The following is an 18594-nucleotide window of genomic DNA, read 5'->3' on the forward strand; positions in this document are numbered from 1 at the left end:
CATTCTGACTGGTGTGAGATGATATCTCTTTGTGGTTTTAATTAGCATTACTCTAATGATTAGTGATGTTGAGCATTTTTTTATATGCCTATTGGCCATCTGTATGTCCTCTTTGAAGAAGTGTCTATTCACTTCTTTTGCTCATTTTTGGATTAGATTGTTTATCTTCCTGGTGTTGAGTTTTACAAGTTCTTTATAAATTTTGGTTACTAATCCCTTATCAGACGTGTTGTCAAATATGTTCTCCCATTGTGTGGTTTGTCTTTTTATTCTGTTCTTATTGTCTTTAGCTGTGCAAAACCTTTTTAGTTTGATATAGTCCCATTTGTTTATTCTGTCTTTTATTTCACTTGCCCATGGAGATAAATCAGCAAATATATTGCATATTGCTGCAAGAGATGTCGGAGAGCTTACTGCTTATGTTTTCTTCTAAGATGCTTATGGTTTCACAGCTTACATTTAAGCCTTTTATCCATTTTGAGTTTTTTGTGTTTTTGTTGTTGTTGTTTTGTGGGGGGTTTTTTGTTTTGTTTTCTTTACAGAGACAGAGAGAGAGTCAGAGAGAGGGATAGACAGGGACAGACAGGAATGGAGAGATGAGAAGCATCAATTATTAGTTTTTCGTTTTGCATTGCAACGCCTTAGTTGTTCATTGATTGCTTTCTCATATGTGCCTTGACTGCGGGCCTTCAGCAGACCAAGTAATCCCTTGCTCGAGCCAGTGACCTTGGGTCCAAACTGGTGAGCTTTTGCTCAAACCAGATGAGCCCGCGCTCAAGCTGGCAACCTCGGGCTCTTGAACCTGGGTCCTCAGCATCCCAGTGTGATGCTCTATTCACTGCGCCATCGCCTGGTCAGGCTTGTGTTTATTTTTGTGAATGGTATAAGTTGGTCTAATTTCATTTTTTTGCAGGTAGCTGTCCAATTTTTCAACACCATTTGTTGAAGAGGCTGTCTTTACTCCATTGTATGCTCTTACTTCCTTTGTCAAATATCAGTTGTCCATACAGGTGTGAGTTTATTTCTGGGTTCTTTGTTCTGTTTCATTGATCTATAGCCTGTTCTTATGCCAGTACCAAGCTGTTTTGAGTACAATGGCCTTGTAGTATAACTTGATATCAGGAAGTGTGATGCCTCCCACTTTATTCTTCCTTTTCAAGATTGCTGGGGCTATTCATGTTCTTTTTTGGTTTCATATAAATTTTTGGAATATGTGTTCTATATCTTTGAAGTATGTCATTGGTATTTTAATTGGTATTGCATTGAATTTATAAATTGCTTTGGGTGATATAGACATTTTAATGATGTTTATTCTTCCTAACCATGAGCACGGTATATGCTTCCACTTGTTTGTATCTTCTTTGATTTCTTTTATCAATGTTTTATAATTTTCCGAGTACAAGTCTTTAATATTCTTGGTTAAATTTACTCCTAGGTACTTTATTTTTTGGTGGCAATAGTGAAGGGGATTGTTTCCTTAATTTCTCTTTCTGACATTTCATTTTTGGTATATAAAAATGCCTCTTGATTTCTGAATATTAATTTCATATCCTGCCACCTTGCTGAATTCATTTATCAGGTCCAGTAGTTTTTTGACTGAGACTTTAGGGTTTTCTATATACAATATCATATCATCTGCAAATAATGATAGTTTTACTTCTTCTTTTCCAATTTGGATGCCTTTTATTTCTTCTTGTCTGATTGCTGTGGCTAGGACTTCCAGGATTATGTTGAATAAGAGTTATGAAAGGGGGCCCTGGCCGGTTGGTTCAGCGGTAGAGCGTCGGCCTGGTGTGCAGGAGTCCCAGGTTCGATTCCCGGCCAGGGCACACAGGAGAGGCGCCCATTTGCTTCTCCACCCCTCTCCCTCTCCTTCCTCTCTGTCTCTCTCTTCCCCTCCTGCAGCAAGGCTCCATTGGAGCAAAGATGGCCCGGGCGCTGGGGATGGCTCTGTGGCCTCTGCCTCAGGTGCTAGAATGGCTCTGGACGCAACAGAGCGACGCCCCAGAGGGGCAAAGCATCGCCCCCTGGTGGGCATGCTGGGTGGATCCTGCCCGGTCAGGCGCATGCAGGAGTCTGTCTGACTGCCTCCCCTTTCCAGCTTCGGAAAAATGAAAAAAAAAAAAAAAAAGAGTTATGAAAGGGGGCACCCCTGCCTTGTTCCTGATCTTAAGGGGATTGCTTTTAATTTTTGCCCATTGAGTATGATGTTGGCTGTGGGTTTGTCATAGATGGCCTTTATCATGTTGAGGTATTCCCACTTTGCTGAGAGTTTTAATCATGAATGGGTGCTGGATTTTATCAAATGCTTTTTCTGCATTTATTGAAATTATCATGTGTTTTTTCTTCTTCCTTTTGTTTATGTGATGAATCACATTGATTGATTTGCGAATATTGTATCAGCCTTGCTTCCCCAGAATAAATCCCACTTGATCATGGTATATGATTTTTTTAATATATTGCTGGATCTGGTTTGCTAATATTTTGTTGAGGATTTTAGCATCTAAATTCATCAGGGATATTGGCCTATAATTTTCTTTCTTTGTGTTGTCTTTGCTTGGTTTTGGAATCAGAATTATACTCACCTCATAAAAGGAGCTTGGAAGTCTTCCTTCCTCTTGAATTTTTTGAAATAGCTTGAGAAGGATAGGAGTTAGTTCTTCTTTGAATATTTGGTAGAATTCACTTGTGAAGCCATCTGGCCCTGGGCTTTTTTGTTTGTTGGGAGTTTTTTGATAACTGTTTCTATCTCATTTGTTGTAATTGGTCTGTTTAGGTTTTCTGATTCTTCCTGATTGATTTTTAAAAGATTATGTTTTAAGAAATTTTTCCATTTCATCTAGGTTGTCTAATTTTTTAGCATGCAGTTCTTCATAGTATTTTCTTACAATCTTTTGTATTTCTGTTGTGTCAGTTGTTATTTCTCCACTCTCATTTCTAATTTTAAATATTTGAGTCCTCTCTCTTATTTTTATTTTTTATTTTTGGTGAGTCTAGCTAAAAGTTCATCGATCTTGTTTACCTTTTCAAAGAACCAGCTCCTGGTTTTATTGCTTCTCTGTATTGTTTCTTTAGCTTCTATGTCATTTATTTCCGCTCTGATCTTATTATTTCCTTCCTTCTACTACCTCTGGGCTTTACTTGCTGTTCTTTTTCTAGTTCTTTTAGATGCAGGGTTAAATTGTTTATTTGAGCTTTTTCTAGCTTCTTAAGGTATGCTTGTAATGCTATGAACTTCCCTCTCAGTACTGCTTTTGCTGTGTCCCATAAATTTTGAGTTGTTGTATGCTTATTATCATTCGTTTCCAGGAATTTTTTTATTTCTTCTTTGATCTCATTGTTAACCCAATTGTTATTTAATAACATGCTATTTAGTTTCCAAGTGTTTGAGTATTTTTCAGTTTTCCTGTTGTGGTTGATTTCTAGTTTCATGTTACTGTGATCAGAGAAAATGCTTGATATGATTTCAATCTTCTTAAATTTGTTGAGACCCCTTTTGTGCCCTAACATGTGATCTATCCTAGAGAATGTACCATGAGCACTTGAAAAGAATGTATATTCTGCAGCTTTAGGGTGAAAGATTCTGAAAATATCTATTAAATCGAGTTGATCTAGTATGTCCTTAAGTCTGCTGTTTCTTTGTTAATTTTCTTTCTTGAGGATCTATCTAGTGATGTTAGTGGGGTATTGAAATCTCCTACTATTATAGTATTGCTATTGATATTGCCCTTTATATCCATCAAAGTCTGCTTTATATATTTAGGTGCTCCTATATAGGTGCATAGATATTTATAATGGTTATATCTTCCTGTTGGATTGCTCCCTTTATCATTATGTAGTGACCTTCTTTATCTCTTACTATAGCCTTTGTTTTAAGGTCCATTTCGTCTGATATAAGTATTGCTACCCCAGCTTTTTTTTCATTTGCATTTGCATGAAATATTTTTTTCCATCCTTTTACCTTCAGTCTGTGTGCATCTTTTGTTTTGAGGTGTGTCTCTTGTAAACAGCATATGTATGGGTCCTGTTTTCTTATCCACGTAGCTACCCTATGTCTTTTGATTGGATCATTTATCCCATTTACATTTAAGGTTATTATTGATATGTAGTTTCTTTTTTTTTTTAAGATTTTATTTATTCATTATAGAGAGGGGAGAGAGAGAGAGAGAGAGAGAGAGAGAAAGAAGGGGGGAGGAGCAGGAAGCATCAACTCCCATATGTGCCTTGACCAGGCAAGCCCAGGGTTTTGAACCGGCAACCTCAGCATTTCCAGGTTGACGCTTTATTCACTGCGCCACCACAGGTCAGGCTGTAGTTGTTTCTTGGCATTTTATTCTTTAAATCTGTATTCCTCTTTTGCTATATTCTTTCCCCCCTTTGATCTGTTTATAACAGGCCCCTTAACATTTCCTGCAGCATTGATTTGGTTGTAATGAATTCCTTGAGTTTTTTTTTTTTGTTTTTTTTTTGTCTGGGAAGCTTTTTATTTCTCCTTCAATTTTAAACGATAGCCTTGCTGGATAAAGTAGTCTTGGTTGTAGGCTCTTGTTCTGCATTACTTTGAATATTTCTTGCCATTCCTCCTGGTCTCAAGTGTTTCTGTTGAGAAGTTGAATGTCATCCTTATGGGGGCTCCTTTGTAGGTGATAGCCTTTTTTTCTCTAGCAGCTTTTAACATTTTCTCTTTATCTCTTAGCTTTGGTATTTTAATTATGATGTGTCTTGGTGTAGATTTCTTTGGGTTTCTCTTTAATGGAATTCTCTGTGCTTTTTGAACTTGTGTGACTTTTTTCTGTAATTTAGGGAAGTTTTCAGCTATGGTTTGATTGAACAAAGTCTCTATCCCTTGTTCTTTCTCTTCTTCTTCAGGAACCCCTATGATGCGGATGTTATTTCTCTTCATTTTGTCACAGAGCTCTCTTAAAGTTTCCTCAGACTTTTTGAATCTGTTTTCTTTTTGCTGCTCTGCTTCCGTGCCTTCATTTTTCTTGTTCTCTAACCTGCTGATTCTATCCTCAGCTTCATCACCCTGCTTTTAATTTCTTCCATTATGGTCTTCATTTCTGATATTGTATTTGTCATTTCTGACTGATTCTTTTTTATTATTTCAATGTCCTTTTTTATACTTGTTATCTCTTTATTTAGGTATTCGTTATATCCATCTATTGTTGTTCTAAGATCTTTGAGCATCCTAACAATCATTATTTTAAACTCTGCATCCTGTAATTTGATTATATCTGACTCGTTCAAGTCCTTTTATTAGGGATTTCTGTTGATTCATTTGGGTTGCATTTCTCTGCCTTCCCATTCTGTCTGTGTATAAGAAGTGTGTGGCCACTGGAGTCCAATGGATATGGCCTCTGTGTTTTCTAGGTGTGGTCTGTCTGCAGGCCCACCACCCCCTCTGCCGCTGCCTTGGGTGTTTGAGTATGGGCATTGCCAGTGCCGGCTGGCTGCGGCAGTCGCTGTGGTTTCCACCTGTCCTCCTCGAGACGGGCTGAGTTCTTGTGCCTGGTCTACAGTGTGTCCATAAAGTCATGGTGCACTTTTGACGGGTCCCAGGAAAGCAACAAAAGACGATAGAAATGTGAAATCTGCACCAAATAAAAGGAAAACCCTCCCAGTTTCTGTAGGATTTTGTGGCGGCATGTGTGCATGCACAGATGATGACGTAACACCATGTATACAGCAGAGCAACCCATGGCCATGCCAGTCGAGATGTGGACAGTACAGAGGAAAGTTCAGTGTGTTCTGTGGCTCGCTAAATTTGAATCCATGACCAAAGTGCAGCGTGAATATTGTCGTGTTTATAATGAAGCGCCACCACGTAGGAATAACAATACTCGGTGGGATAAGCAGTTGAAGGAAACCGGCAGTTTGGTGGAGAAACCCGGTTCTGGTTGGCCATCAGTCAGTGATGAGTCTGTAGAGGCCATATGGGATAGGTACCTAAGGAGCCCTAAAAAATCTATGCGTGAACCCACATCGAACTCTATTGAATAGGTATGAAACTGGGAGAGTTTTCCTTTTATTTGGTGCAGATTTCACATTTCTATCATCTTTTGTTGCTTTCCTGTGACCAGTCAAAAGTGCACCACGACTTTACGGACACACATTATAAGCCTCAGCTGGCCTTGGCCTTTAACCTGTCCTCATGGGTGGGGCTGCATGCCACGCGGGCCACAAGCCTGGAAACCACAGGCGGGGCTGCACACCTATGCTCAGTCATGTGTCTCCGCTGGTTCCCTGGCTTTCGCTCCGCCCCTTGTGGGCGGAGCTGCACTATCGCAGGCGGGGCTGCACACCTATGCTCAGTCATGTGTCTCCGCTCCTGTGGGCGGAGCTGCACTATGGCGCTGGCTGCACGCCCCAGCTCCGGGCTAGCTAGGGCTGGATGCCGGTGCTCAGCCGCAGTTCTCTACATTTCCCTGGCTTTGGCCTTTCCCCTGTGGGTGGGATTGCAGGCAGGACCGCTCTTGCTTACCTAACCTGCAGCTGGGTTGAACTACTTTCGTGTACCCCTTCCGGCAGGGGTCGTCAAACTTTTTATAAAAAACCGCCCACTTTTGCAGTGCTGGTCAACCTGGTCCCTACCGCCCACTAGTGGGCGGTCCTGCTTTCATGGTGGGCCAATCGCAGCGCTGTTCGGTTGCGCGGTAGGGACCAGGTTGACCAGCACTGCAAAAGTGGGCGGTTTTATAAAAAGTTTGAAGACCCCTGCTTCCGCTCTTGCTGGGCGAGACTGAGCTCGTGACTGAGCTCGTGACTGAGCTCGTGACTGAGCTCGTGTCTGAGCTCGTGACTGAGCTCATGCCACGCCTCAGTGGTGGCTAGCCTGACTTCCGCCCCTGCCGATGGGACGGCACTTCCGCATCCCGTCTCTGTCCGCCCTACAGCGAGCCCTCAGCGGTGTGGGTGGGGACGCTGCTGCTCGGACCTCAGCACTCCGTACTCCTGAAGGCTCCCTCCTAAGCAACTCTGCTCTGAGTGCTGCGGGAGAGCTTGTTTTGCAGGTGTCCTGCTTCCCTTTCCTGGTACTGCTGGTTCCAGGAGAAATATTCACTTTATATTTGGGGGGTGACTCAGCCCAAGGGTTAGGGTGGCTGCCCCTCAAAGTGTTTCTCCCTGTGCCTCCTAGCTTACACTCGCTTCCTACTACTTCAGTCCTCTCATCTCTCCCAAGTCTCCCAGAGTCCTGGGTTAGTGGTTGTGAAAGAGGTTTTCTGCACGGTCCCTTTAAGAAGAATCCTTGGTCTGAGAAACCTGTCTCTTTCTCACAAACAGTATCCTGACTTGTTTCAAGGGGAGCGTCTTTGTAGCTTCTGTGATATGAGAGAACTCAAAATTGGATTATTTTAGAAAGGTGGGATTTCGCATTTCTGTTTTGTTGGGATAGTTTAGTCAGTTTTTCTTGCTCCCTTGCAGTAGACTCAGTTTCTGTTTCCAGAACTGGTCCTGAGCATGTACTGAATGTCTGGGGTCAGACCTGTGCCTGGCTTTGTGCAAAGAGAAGTGAGGAAGGCGGTTCCTGGTCTTTCAAAGCTTGTATCTGGTGAGGCAGATAGATGGTCCTACACACAGATGCTCTGTATGTGACATAGTTTTATTTTAGAAGCCAGGATATAGGGGTGCAAAGAAGATCACTCAGCTTCCCTGGAGTTCAGAAATGACTTACTGGAGAAAGCCCACACAGGAACTTAAGCATTAGGAAGGAATCAAACATGAAAAGCAAGAATGGTAAGACATTTTAGGTAGAGGGAAGGGCGTGGAGAGAGGCAGAGAAGCCGCATGAGGTGATATTCTTTATGGGAACCAATCAATTCAGTGTTTGATGAACTTTGGAGGGGGCTTGCTGGTGATGCTGGAGAGCTAGTGGGGTGACCTGGGCCTAGACGGCCTATTGAAGACTTGGATGTCCTCCTGGAGGGTCTCAGCATATTCTAGCACACGATCTGTTTGGTCTAGCAGATAGGGATCACTCTGAGACGGGGCCCCTGGGAGGGGTCAGTGGGAGCCATGCAGAGAGAGACCGTGTCTCAGAGAGCAGACTTTATGAGAGAGTAAGGGTGAGTTCTGATGTAGAATCAGAAGTTCAGTGAGCTCAGGAATATAATATAATAAAAATATACATTTAGTCTTTGTCCATGGTTCCTGGCACAGAGCTCCCAATTCTGTGGAATCTCTGGAGTGATGGAGTGTCTTCTGTATGCTAATGAGATGACTGAGGGCTGGGGCCCTTGGATGGCTTCAGAATGGGGCTGTTCTCAGAAAGTCTAAGCCATGAAGCCATAAATAGAGCTGGGAACTTGTACTCCCACCCTCATTCCTCTACCAGCCCCTCCTGGGGCCTATGACTTAACCCTCCCAAGTGATGAAGTTGCCATAAACCCCGCAGGGCCGGGAGCTCCGCCGCTCCCCGTACTTGCCTGTGCTTCTCACCCTTCCCGTTATCCCGAGTGGTGTCCTTTATAGTAAACTGGGAGAGTAAACAGAGTGCTTTCCTGAGTTGTGAGATTCATTCTGCCAAACCCCAAATTTGTAGTTAGTGTGTAGAAATACAAGTGGCCTGGGGACCACCATTTCCAGCTGGTGTCTGAAGTGGGGGCAGTCTTCTGGGACTGATCCCCTAATCAGAGGTCTCAAACTCGCGGCCGTGCAGCCCGCCCACCAATTTTGTGCAGCCCGCAGACTAATCAAACTTCGTGGATTAATCTGCGGGCCAGTCTGCGGGCCGCACAAAATTGGTGGGCGGGCCGCATGCGGCCCGCGGGCGCGAGTTTGAGACCTCTGCAGGACCTAACTGTTGAGGTCTGTGTTAACTTCAGAGGTTGGTTTCAGAAGGGCACTGAAGTGTAGGACACCTGCTAGAGTCGGAGAATTGAAGTGGCTGATGTAGGACACCTGCTAGAGTCGGAGAATTGAAGTGGCTGGTGTAGGACACCTGCTAGAGTCGGAGAATTGAGGTGGCAGGTGTTGGGAAAGACACCACACGTTTGGCGTCAGGCAGCATTGCAGGGCTAGCGTTGAAGATTGGGCGGGGCTTCCATTTTGGGTTCATCACACCATCCCTGGTTCTCTGTGATGGTTTGGTTTAAGACTTTGTCAGCATTCCGTTCTGTTTCTGCTCATGTCCAAATCTCCCACGTGTGGTCGGTGTCCCTGGGGTAGTGTGTACACCTGGTCCAGCCAGAAGGCCTTGGACGTGAGGTTGTGACATAGCAATGTGGTCAGAGGAGTGAGTGAGAGGCAGAGGAAGAGGAGGCGGTGGTGGGAGGCCAGGTAGCCTGCTCTGTGTCTGCGTCTGCGACAGCTGACCTCACAGCACCCTGCCAGGTGTTGTCATTATCACCCTTCACACAGGAGGAGACAGGGTTTGAGATTGAAGTTGACCTCCCTGGTGGGATTTGGGATGGAAATGACAGAAGTAAGTGCCCTCTGAAACAGTGAGGGAAGGAGCAGTTTGAAGCAACACCGCAGGCGAAGGTGTCACTTGGAAATACGGATTTTTGTTAAGAAGGAAGGTGAACAGGTCAGCGTTTCACCTGTCATCACACTCAGCTGGAACCTGAGATAGCACAGATGTGTCCCTGCCCTTGGTGAATGGGCATCTGATGAGAATCTTCAAGATCAGAGGTGGAAATGTTGACCTGAAAGTCGTGGGAGCATGGCTGGTGGGAAGCTGGAGACTGGTCAGGCTTGGGGGGTCACTGTGGGAAAGAACATGGGTGCGTGGGAGACAGGGACAGGAGCGGGGAGGATGTGCTGGAGCAGGCAGGCAGGACTGGGTGGTCAGCAGAGTGGTGAGAGCCAGGAGTCCTGCAAGGGCAGGTTTCAGGAAAGAGCAGGTCGCAGGCAGCAGGAAATGCAGGAAGAAGGGACATGATTGAAGATCTCACAAATACTACCAGGCAACATCGATTATCACTTTAACATTTATTATAATATTTAAAATATGAAAAGTTGGCCCTGGCCGGTTGGCTCAGTGGTAGAGCGTCGGCCTGGCATGCAGGAGTCCCAGGTTCGATTCCCGGCCAGGGCACACAGGAGAAGCGCCCATCTGCTTCTCCACTCCTCCCCCTCTCCTTCCTCTCTGTATCTCTCTTCCCCTCCCGCAGCCGAGGCTCCATTGGAGCAAAGATGGCCCGGGCGCTGGGGATGGCTCTGTGGCCTCTGCCTCAGGCGCTAGAGTGGCTCTGGAGGCAACAGAGCGACGCCCCAGAGGGGCAGAACATCGCCCCCTGGTGGGCGTGCCGGGTGGATCCCGGTCGGGCGCATGCGGGAGTCTGTCTGACTGCCTCCCTGTTTCCAGCTTCAGAAAAATGTTGGTGGAATTGGTTTAAAGATCATAAATATAAAACATGTTTAATTTTTGGCACCTAAAAATTTCCATATTTGTTACATGCCAAGATGCTAATGTGGCATTGAATAGTTTTTGGTTCTCAAAATAGTATCTTTAAGTTGGTAAACCACGTATCTGAAACACATAGCTATGAAAACATCTGTTTGTTTTTTAGTATCCAGCAAAAAAGGGTATTCTATTTATATAATGCAAGCTTTTTTGTTTTATTTTGTGTTTTTAATTAATTTATTTATTTATTTTTTACAGAGACAGTGAGTCAGAGAGAGGGATAGACAGGGACAGACAGACAGGAACAGAGAGAGATGAGAAGCATCAATCATTAGTTTTTCATTGCGCATTGCAACACCTTAGTTGTTCATTGATTGCTTTCTCATATATGCCTTGACCACGGGCCTACAGCAGGCCGAGTAACCCCTTGCTGGAGCCAGTGACCTTGGGTTCAAGCTGGTGGGCTTTTCCTCAAACCAGATGAGCCCGTGCTCAAGCTGGCAACCTCGGGGTCTCAAACCTGTGTCCTCTGCATCCCAGTCCGACGCTCTATTCACTGCACCAACCGCCTGGTCAGGCTAATGCAAGCTTTTTTAATGATGGTGATATCTTTCGTTCCATCTGCTCTAACACTTTCTTTTAAAATACTTTAAGTTAAAATATTATGCTTTTTTGAATCATTCCCTTGACTTTAATTTTTGGTACAGTTTTATGGTTTGTCAGGAATAAAAACCGCCAGAGGATTTTGAGGGTAAGAATTAAGAGGCAGGGTATATTTGCACAGTCACATTTTGCATTGAGAAAAATAATAATAAATGTATCAGTGATTCAAGCCAAAGTTATTCTTTTTGTGCTTTGAAACACTGGCCTGCATTGCCCTTCTTTCCGGGAAGAAGACTGGACACTCAGTCTGCGTGCTGAGGGCCCAACCAGCGGGGTCTCCTGCCAGGCAGAGAACTGGCTTGAAGTGATGTATGATAATAAGGGAGAGCTGGACAACAATCTGAGTAACAAGGACGAGGACCCCATTTCAGCACCTGTTACCTCCTGTAGTTTGTTTTCTGGAAAGTGAAAGAGAGCAGGTGTGATCAGCTGCTTAAAAATTAAATTTAAAGGTTTTACTTTTAGAATATGGTTCCCGCTCTCTCCTCCAAGGCCAGCAGTAGATGGTATTCCTTTTACAATTCATTGTCACTCATGACCATTTCTGAACCATGTCCTCTATGGTTGTGCCGTGTGAGCTAGAGAAGCCACATGTGTTACTTGTTCAGGCAGTGTTATATTTGATAAGTTGTTTAAACAAGTGTGTGTGTGTGTGTCCATATCCATGTTACTCCCCATTTTAGAACTAGACAGACTGATGCTAAAGTTCATATGGGATAGCAAAAAAGCAAGAATAGCCAGGAAAAGTCTGTAAAAGATGAGTACCAAATATTAAATCATATTTTAAAAGCTCTAGGCCAGTGGTCTCCAGCCTTTTTGGGGCCATGGAGCGGTTTAATGTCAGAAAATATTTTCACGGACCGGCCTTTAGGGTGGGATGGATAAATGTATCACATGACCGAGACAAGCGCCAAGAGTGAGTCTTAGACGGATGTAACAGAGGGAATCTGGTCATTTAAAAAAAAATAAAACATCGTTCAGACTTAAATATAAATAAAACGGAAATAATGTAACTTATTTATTCTTTCTCTGTAGACCAGTACCAAATGGCCCACGGAGCGGTACCGGTCTGCAGCCCGGGGTTTGGGGACCACTGCTCTAGGCAATTTTTTGTTTTCAAATATTCTTTTTCTTTTTTTTTTTGGACAGCTTTATTGAGGTAGGACGGGCTCGTGAAAAATTGCATATAGTGCACACCAGACCTACAACATGATACAACTCGCACACCTGTGGGCCCATCACCAGTGTTGAGATGGTGAACATCTCCATCCATCACCCCGAGAGTTTCCTTCGTCCCTCGGCGTCCCTTGCTCCTGCCCCCACCCCCGTCCCCCTGTCCCTGAGCGTTTGCTGATCCGCTTTTCTTCTCTGCGCAGGTTATGAAATGAAATGTGTTATACAGATAGCTGCATGAATAGGCAGATAATGGAACACACAGAAAGTCCAGAAATAGATAAAATAAATAATGGAAATTTGTTTTATGATGAAGATGATATTTCACATCACTGGGGAACAGATGAATTATGTAGAAAGTATTGACAGTTGGGTAACCATCTGGGAAAAAAATAAACCAATGTTGGATATGTGCCTCACAGCCAAATTCGAGGCAGATCACAGATTTAATAGAAAAGAAATGAAACCACAAATTACTGAAAGAACCTCGGGGCAATTTTTATAGTCTCATATTGGAGAAGGCTTTTCTAAGTTAGTTTTCAAACCCAGAAGCCATTTGTGGGAAAAGATTGAAAAATATCAAAGATTGCTAAATACTCAAGTAAATTTTCCACATGCCATAAAATAACCATAAAGTTTAAAGACTGAAAAGAAATTGAAATTCATATCAGAGATAAAAGCTTAATTTCTTTTATAAAAAATACTTTCTGCAAATCAGTAAGAAAAGAAAGACCTACAACTTAATAGAAGCATGGTAGGTATGGGTAATTATAAATCATTTAATACAAATAGTTTGTAAGCATGTGAAATGTGCAAGCTCACTCAAAATAAGAGAAGTGCAAATTAAAATTACAATGAGAAAGCATTGCTTAGCTGTTGACAAAATCTGAAAGTTTGCTAGCACTGTGCAGTTAGGGTGTGGGAAACAGACACCTGTGGGCATTGCCAGGCAGGGTCACATTGGCACACCTTCTGTGGAAGGCAATTGGCATTAGCTAACATTTTCTGACTGGTGGTTTTACATCTAGGTCTGTAGCTTAGAAATGTATATTTGACCCTGTGGGAAGTGACATGTGTATAGTCGTGTGTGTCTCGTAAAAGATGGGAAAGTAATTAGAGAGGACTGGTGAGTAGTTCATGAAATGTCTGGGATGGAACGCAGACAGCCTTTGAAAGGAAGGTGGTGGCTGATCGTGCTCTGCTTAGACAGTTCTAGAACATTGTTGTCAGAGAAGGAAGCCGGGTGCTGGCCAAGTGTGGAAGGTGCTACATTTCAAGAAGAGGATGCAAATATGTGTATGACCATAGTCATGCTCCTGAGACAACTGGTGATGTTTGCCTGCTGGGAGGGGGGCCGGTCCTGGGCACCCTTTATGTCATTTGAATTTCCTGGTGAGTTTCCTATGCAGAAAACAAATTACAGATGAGTAAATACAAGCAATCCGCTGACTTTTAAGTCCAAAATTGCATAATATTTTAAGCTTCTAAAGTGAAAAATAATCCTGAATTTTTAACTTTTCTCTTTGGTCTTTTGCCTTTGGATATATTAATATATATAAACTGATTTGTTTTTTAGGAGGTCAGCTTTGCCACAACGCTGCACCACGGGAAAAGGGCTAATATGTACTGATCATTAGCTCTGTCTGGTACTAGGTGTGTTGTCTCTGTAACGGTGAAATTAATGTAGGTTTTTCCATTCACAGCGTTGACTTTCCGATTGCACATTGAATCCTCATAGTAATCTAAGGACTATTAGCTGGGATTTTCTTCATGTCGCAAAGAAAGCCCAAGGCACAGAATTCTATTGCTTTGCTCAAGACCACACAGCTGAAAAGACACTTGGGCAGCAACACTTCATTCACCAGATTTCTTTCTTCAGTAAATGTTCACTGGTCACAGTTTCTAGGGTGATTTCTATTTTAGGGCCCTGGGCTAGGAAGAAGGTGGGTTCAAGGTGTTGTTTCACTTGAGAAAGTTCCTTAATATTCCAGAGCTGACATTTCTTTGCCATAAAGTGGAGCTCTATTTCTCAGTTTTTGGGGAGGATCAGGATTGGGGGACCCAGCATGGAGCAGATACTACAGATGCAGGTTGAGCTCTGGTGGCTCACGGGTCACTTCACAGGCTCAACAATTATGAAGATAGGTTTAGTTTTATAATTTCACAGTGTGTCATGCTTCTGTCTTGGGAGTGTTTCCACTGAAAAGTAAGGAATTCTTTTGTGAGCCTAGTTTTGTGTGCCTTCTCTAGATCGGGTTGCAGGCACGAGCCCTCATATACCCTAGTTCAGAAGTCAGCGTCCATTAGTGGCATGGTACTTCCTGTTCCCAGGAGCCCAGCCATGGCACTGGGCGATTGAACACCCACCACAGTCCCTATTTTCATGCTGTATTGCTTTAAAATTTCTTAAGAGATTTCCTCTGTAATTTTTTTTTAAGCAAGAGAGACAGATAGAGGGACAGACAGGGACAGTTAGGCAGGAAAAGAGAGAGATGAGAAGCATCAATTCTTTGTTGCGGCTCCTTAGTTACTCATTGACTGCTTTCTCATACGGGCCTTGACCAGAGGGCTACAGCAGAGTGAGTGACCCCTTGCTCAAGCCAGTAACCTTGGGTCATGTCTATGATCCCACGCTCAAGCCAGTGACTCCGCGCTCAAGGGGGTGAACCCACGCTCAAGCTGGATAAGCCCATGCTCAAGCCAGCAACCTCGGGGTTTCAAACCTGGGTCCTCTGCACCCCAGTCCAATGCTCTGTCCACTGTGCCACTGTCTGGTCAGGCTGTAATTATTATTATTATTTTTTTTGTATTTTTCTGAAGTGAGAAGCGGGGAGGCAGAGAGATAGACTCCCGCATGCGCCCGACCGGGTTCCACCCAGCATGCCCACCAGGGGCGATGCTCTGCCCATCTGGGGCGTTGCTCCACTGCAACCGGAGCCATTCTAGTGCCTGAGGTGGAGGCCATGGAGCCATCCTCAGCGTCCAGGCCAACTTTGCTCCAATGGATCCTTGGCTGCTAGAGGGGGAAAGAGAGACAGAAAGTAGACAGGGAAGGGTGGAGAAGCAAATGGGTGCTTCTCCTGTGTGCCTAGGCCAGGAATTGAACCCGGGACTTCCACACACCGGGCCGACACTCTACCGCTGAGCTAGCTGGCCAGGGCTAATAGGCTGTAATGTATTTTTGACTTGTTTACTTTTGCCTCCTGAGGGGTAAGGTATAAAATAGGAACTCAAGTTTCTGTTTACATATGATAGACTGATCTGGTTTGCCCTTATTCTAGAAAAAGGGGCTTTTTTATGTTTTAGATTTAGTTTTGAATTACATAATAGAAATAATGACATTGTTTGTTTATTTTTTTTCTCTGTAACTAGAAAACAAGGTCAACAGAACTGTTTGACTAGCCAAGCTGCTAGAATAAATTTGATACCTAAAGTTTATGCCCTTTTTGTGAGCAGGCATGCCAAACTGAGGCCAAGCCGTGATGTGGCCGTGTGGCCCGGTCCTCCCGGCCAGGGAGCCGGGGGTGTCTCTGTGCAGTTCTGTTGTGAATACTGCAGGTTCCCTAACAGGCTCACCTGATCTTTTTGCAGATGAAGATATCACCCGCTTCTCTTGCCAATCTTTATGAAGAAGATTTTAAACAAGATATGGCAGCCCTGAAGGTAACGTAGGGTGGTGTTGATTCTTGTTGCCACGAGGATGAGAAGCTTGGACAGTGGAAGCCAGCTGTGGCTGACTGAGACTCCGAAGCCTGGAAACAGTCACCTCTCCTTTGCTTTCTTCCAGGTTCTCCCGCCCACAGTGTACATGAGGGTAACTGAAAATATTCCTCAGATCGTTTCTTTCATTGAAGGAATAATTGCTAATGGGCATGCTTATGCAACAGCAAAAGGTGGGGGTTATGCTATAAAAACTGATTGTTAGATAAAATTGATAGGACTTTGAGAAACTGGACATATATAAATATTTATGAGTTGTTGGAATGTGCCAAATGTTTTACTCTCTTTTTTGATGTGATTTGTATAGTGAAAATATAAGGGTTTTTGGTTTTTTTTTTACAGTTCTTGTCTTTGCAAAAACATTTGCATCAATTCTTTTAAAAAACAGTTTTGACAGTCATGGGAGGAGATGACCATCTGGAGAGCTGGTCTAGATAAGGCATTTATGGCAGAATGCTAGCAGTTGTTGGCGCTAGACGTAGGTGTGCAGGTGTTCTTTGAGTCTTCTTTCAACTTTGTTTACAATTTTTCTATAACAAAAGGTTGATGACAGTGGCAGTACCTCTAGAGGCCCACTCCTTTGTTAAAGACTGGCCCTCAAGACACTCATCTCCTTGGATGGACATGTTATTTCCTGATGGACCAGTGAAAGAAAGCTTTGGACACCCTGACGCTTCAGACCCTGGACACTTCAACACGCATCTCTGAGCAGAAAGATCACTCTGTGTCACCCCAGTGTCATCAGAAGTGCTGGACAGAGCCCTGATAGCCTCCCACGTCCTCCACATATTCACATTCACTCTGTGGTTCTCCACCTGCCCACATCCTAGTCTAATTCAGGCTGCTCACTGCACGTGGTGTGTCCCTCTGTCTCTTTTAAGACAGTGCCCTGTGTTCCCCTCGTTATGGACTTACTGGGGAGACTGGCCAGGCCAGTTGTTGCTGGAATACCCCACCTTCTGGATTCGCATGATTGCTTCCATCTGGAAGAGCCTCGTTGTTTTAGGAGCTGCTGCTTTTTGTCTGGTGGCCTCGGGACAGACTGGCATTTTGACGTTCTGCTGCTTCAAGGATCCAGCTTTGTTCTCAGCCGTACTTCCCCCTCTCTAGTCATTCCTCCCAAATCTAAATCCTGTTCTCTCTCCCAGGAAGTTTCTTTACTACCTGTAGCTGACAGTGAACTCACCTTCTCAGCTTTGATATCTATACAGTACCATTTGGTAGCCAGCCATACGCTGCTTCAGCTTGCTGTTAATGCATTCAGATTTTGTCAATTGGATCAGAAAACCCTTCTGCTTTTAGCGAATAACCCATTCGAGTGCCTAGTCCAGGGTTGGGAGTGTTCAGGTACTGCAACGCTTGTTGCAAGTCAGTAACAAACTACAGAGCGTGATAATGGAGACACTTTATAGGGATTATTGGACTGTATGCGCCTTTCCTTCAGGGCCCTACCTGAGCGCATAGATACATTTGAGGGGTCTCCTTGGTCCTAGAATCATATGCTGCCTTTCTCAATAGCATATGCAGAAGGACTTGCAATCTTTTACTTTATCTTATCAGCTATATTTAGATTTTGTTTCCAAGAAAATGTTTTAAAGGGCTTAGGTGACTGAACTGGAATTGGCTCTAGAAACCCAGAAATTGTTTTGCTGCTGTCATGGAACTTGAAATAAGACACATAATCCAGATAAACTAGTTAATGTCCATGAGGTGCCTAGAGAGTCTTATCCAAACACACTTTAGGAATAAATGCTGTTTGTTTTTTTACCATGCTTGATTGTGAATTCTTAATAATGATAACAAATAGAAATACGGTAATTTAAAATTCATTTACTGAAACTTCATTAATTTGGACTTCATGACAGTTTCACAGGGATTGATTATAGTTTGACTTTTGAACTGTTTGTGAAGAAACAATTTGTTCAGCAAATTGACACCATAAACAAGACCTGGCCAAATAGCTCAGTTGGTTAGAGTGTCATGCTGGTACACCAGGGTCGCAAGGTCCAGTCTCCGGTCAGGGCACATACAAGAATCACCCAATGAATGCATAAATAAGTGGAGCAACAGATTAATGTTTCTATCTATCTATCTCTAAAATCAATACTTTTTTAAAAACTTGATACCATAAGCAAAGGTATGGAGAAAGTGTTTCTTCCATTAAAAGGAGCAGTTTCTTTCTCTTTTAAAGCATTTTCGATTATTGTTTACATTCTCACTTATCCCATAGTACTTCTGCCGTTTTCACCAGTTTATCCCAGTCTGTAATTAGAGCTCAGTCATGAGCCCTGAGTGCAGGGGCCAGGCTCTGCGGGGGACAGGGCAGAACTGAGTCGCCTGGGGTCTCTGTTTCCCAGCAGCCCTGGGGGCTCAGGTCAGGACCGTCTTCCATCAAGAGCTCCAGCTCTGACACCGCCTCCCCTGTGCGGCCTCTTCGTGGTTGGAGGTGGCAAGGGCTGTCCTGGCTCTACAGTGACCTCACAGCAGAGGTCATCTTGCACCTCAGTCTCAAAATGTGTACCATATTCACCTCAGTGAAAGGACAGCCATAGGGGTGCTTGAGTGTGGCGATGTCTGTAACCTAAGTAACAAGACAGTGTTGGAGGATATCTGTTAGGAAAGGGTTTCTGTGTTGATTGGTGTGTAACATGAAGCCCAGAGCTGAATGCAGGCCAGTGATAATGCTCACT

General features: G+C 43.8%; 1 protein-coding gene across 3 annotated transcripts in view; it reads left to right on the forward strand.

The window, feature by feature from the left end:
* The window catches only part of CARS2 (cysteinyl-tRNA synthetase 2, mitochondrial), a 74050-nt gene that overhangs the window by 13378 nt on the left and 42078 nt on the right, over window positions 1-18594 (forward strand). For all 3 annotated transcript variants that reach the window (XM_066380559.1, XM_066380558.1, XM_066380557.1), the window contains exons 4-5: window positions 15776-15847; window positions 15972-16077. In XM_066380559.1, coding sequence (XP_066236656.1) covers window positions 15776-15847; window positions 15972-16077 — 178 coding nt within the window. The remainder of the gene's footprint in view (window positions 1-15775; window positions 15848-15971; window positions 16078-18594) is intronic.

The sequence above is a fragment of the Saccopteryx leptura genome, chromosome 4 (genome assembly GCF_036850995.1).
Source record: "Saccopteryx leptura isolate mSacLep1 chromosome 4, mSacLep1_pri_phased_curated, whole genome shotgun sequence".
Taxonomy (NCBI): domain Eukaryota; kingdom Metazoa; phylum Chordata; class Mammalia; order Chiroptera; family Emballonuridae; genus Saccopteryx; species Saccopteryx leptura.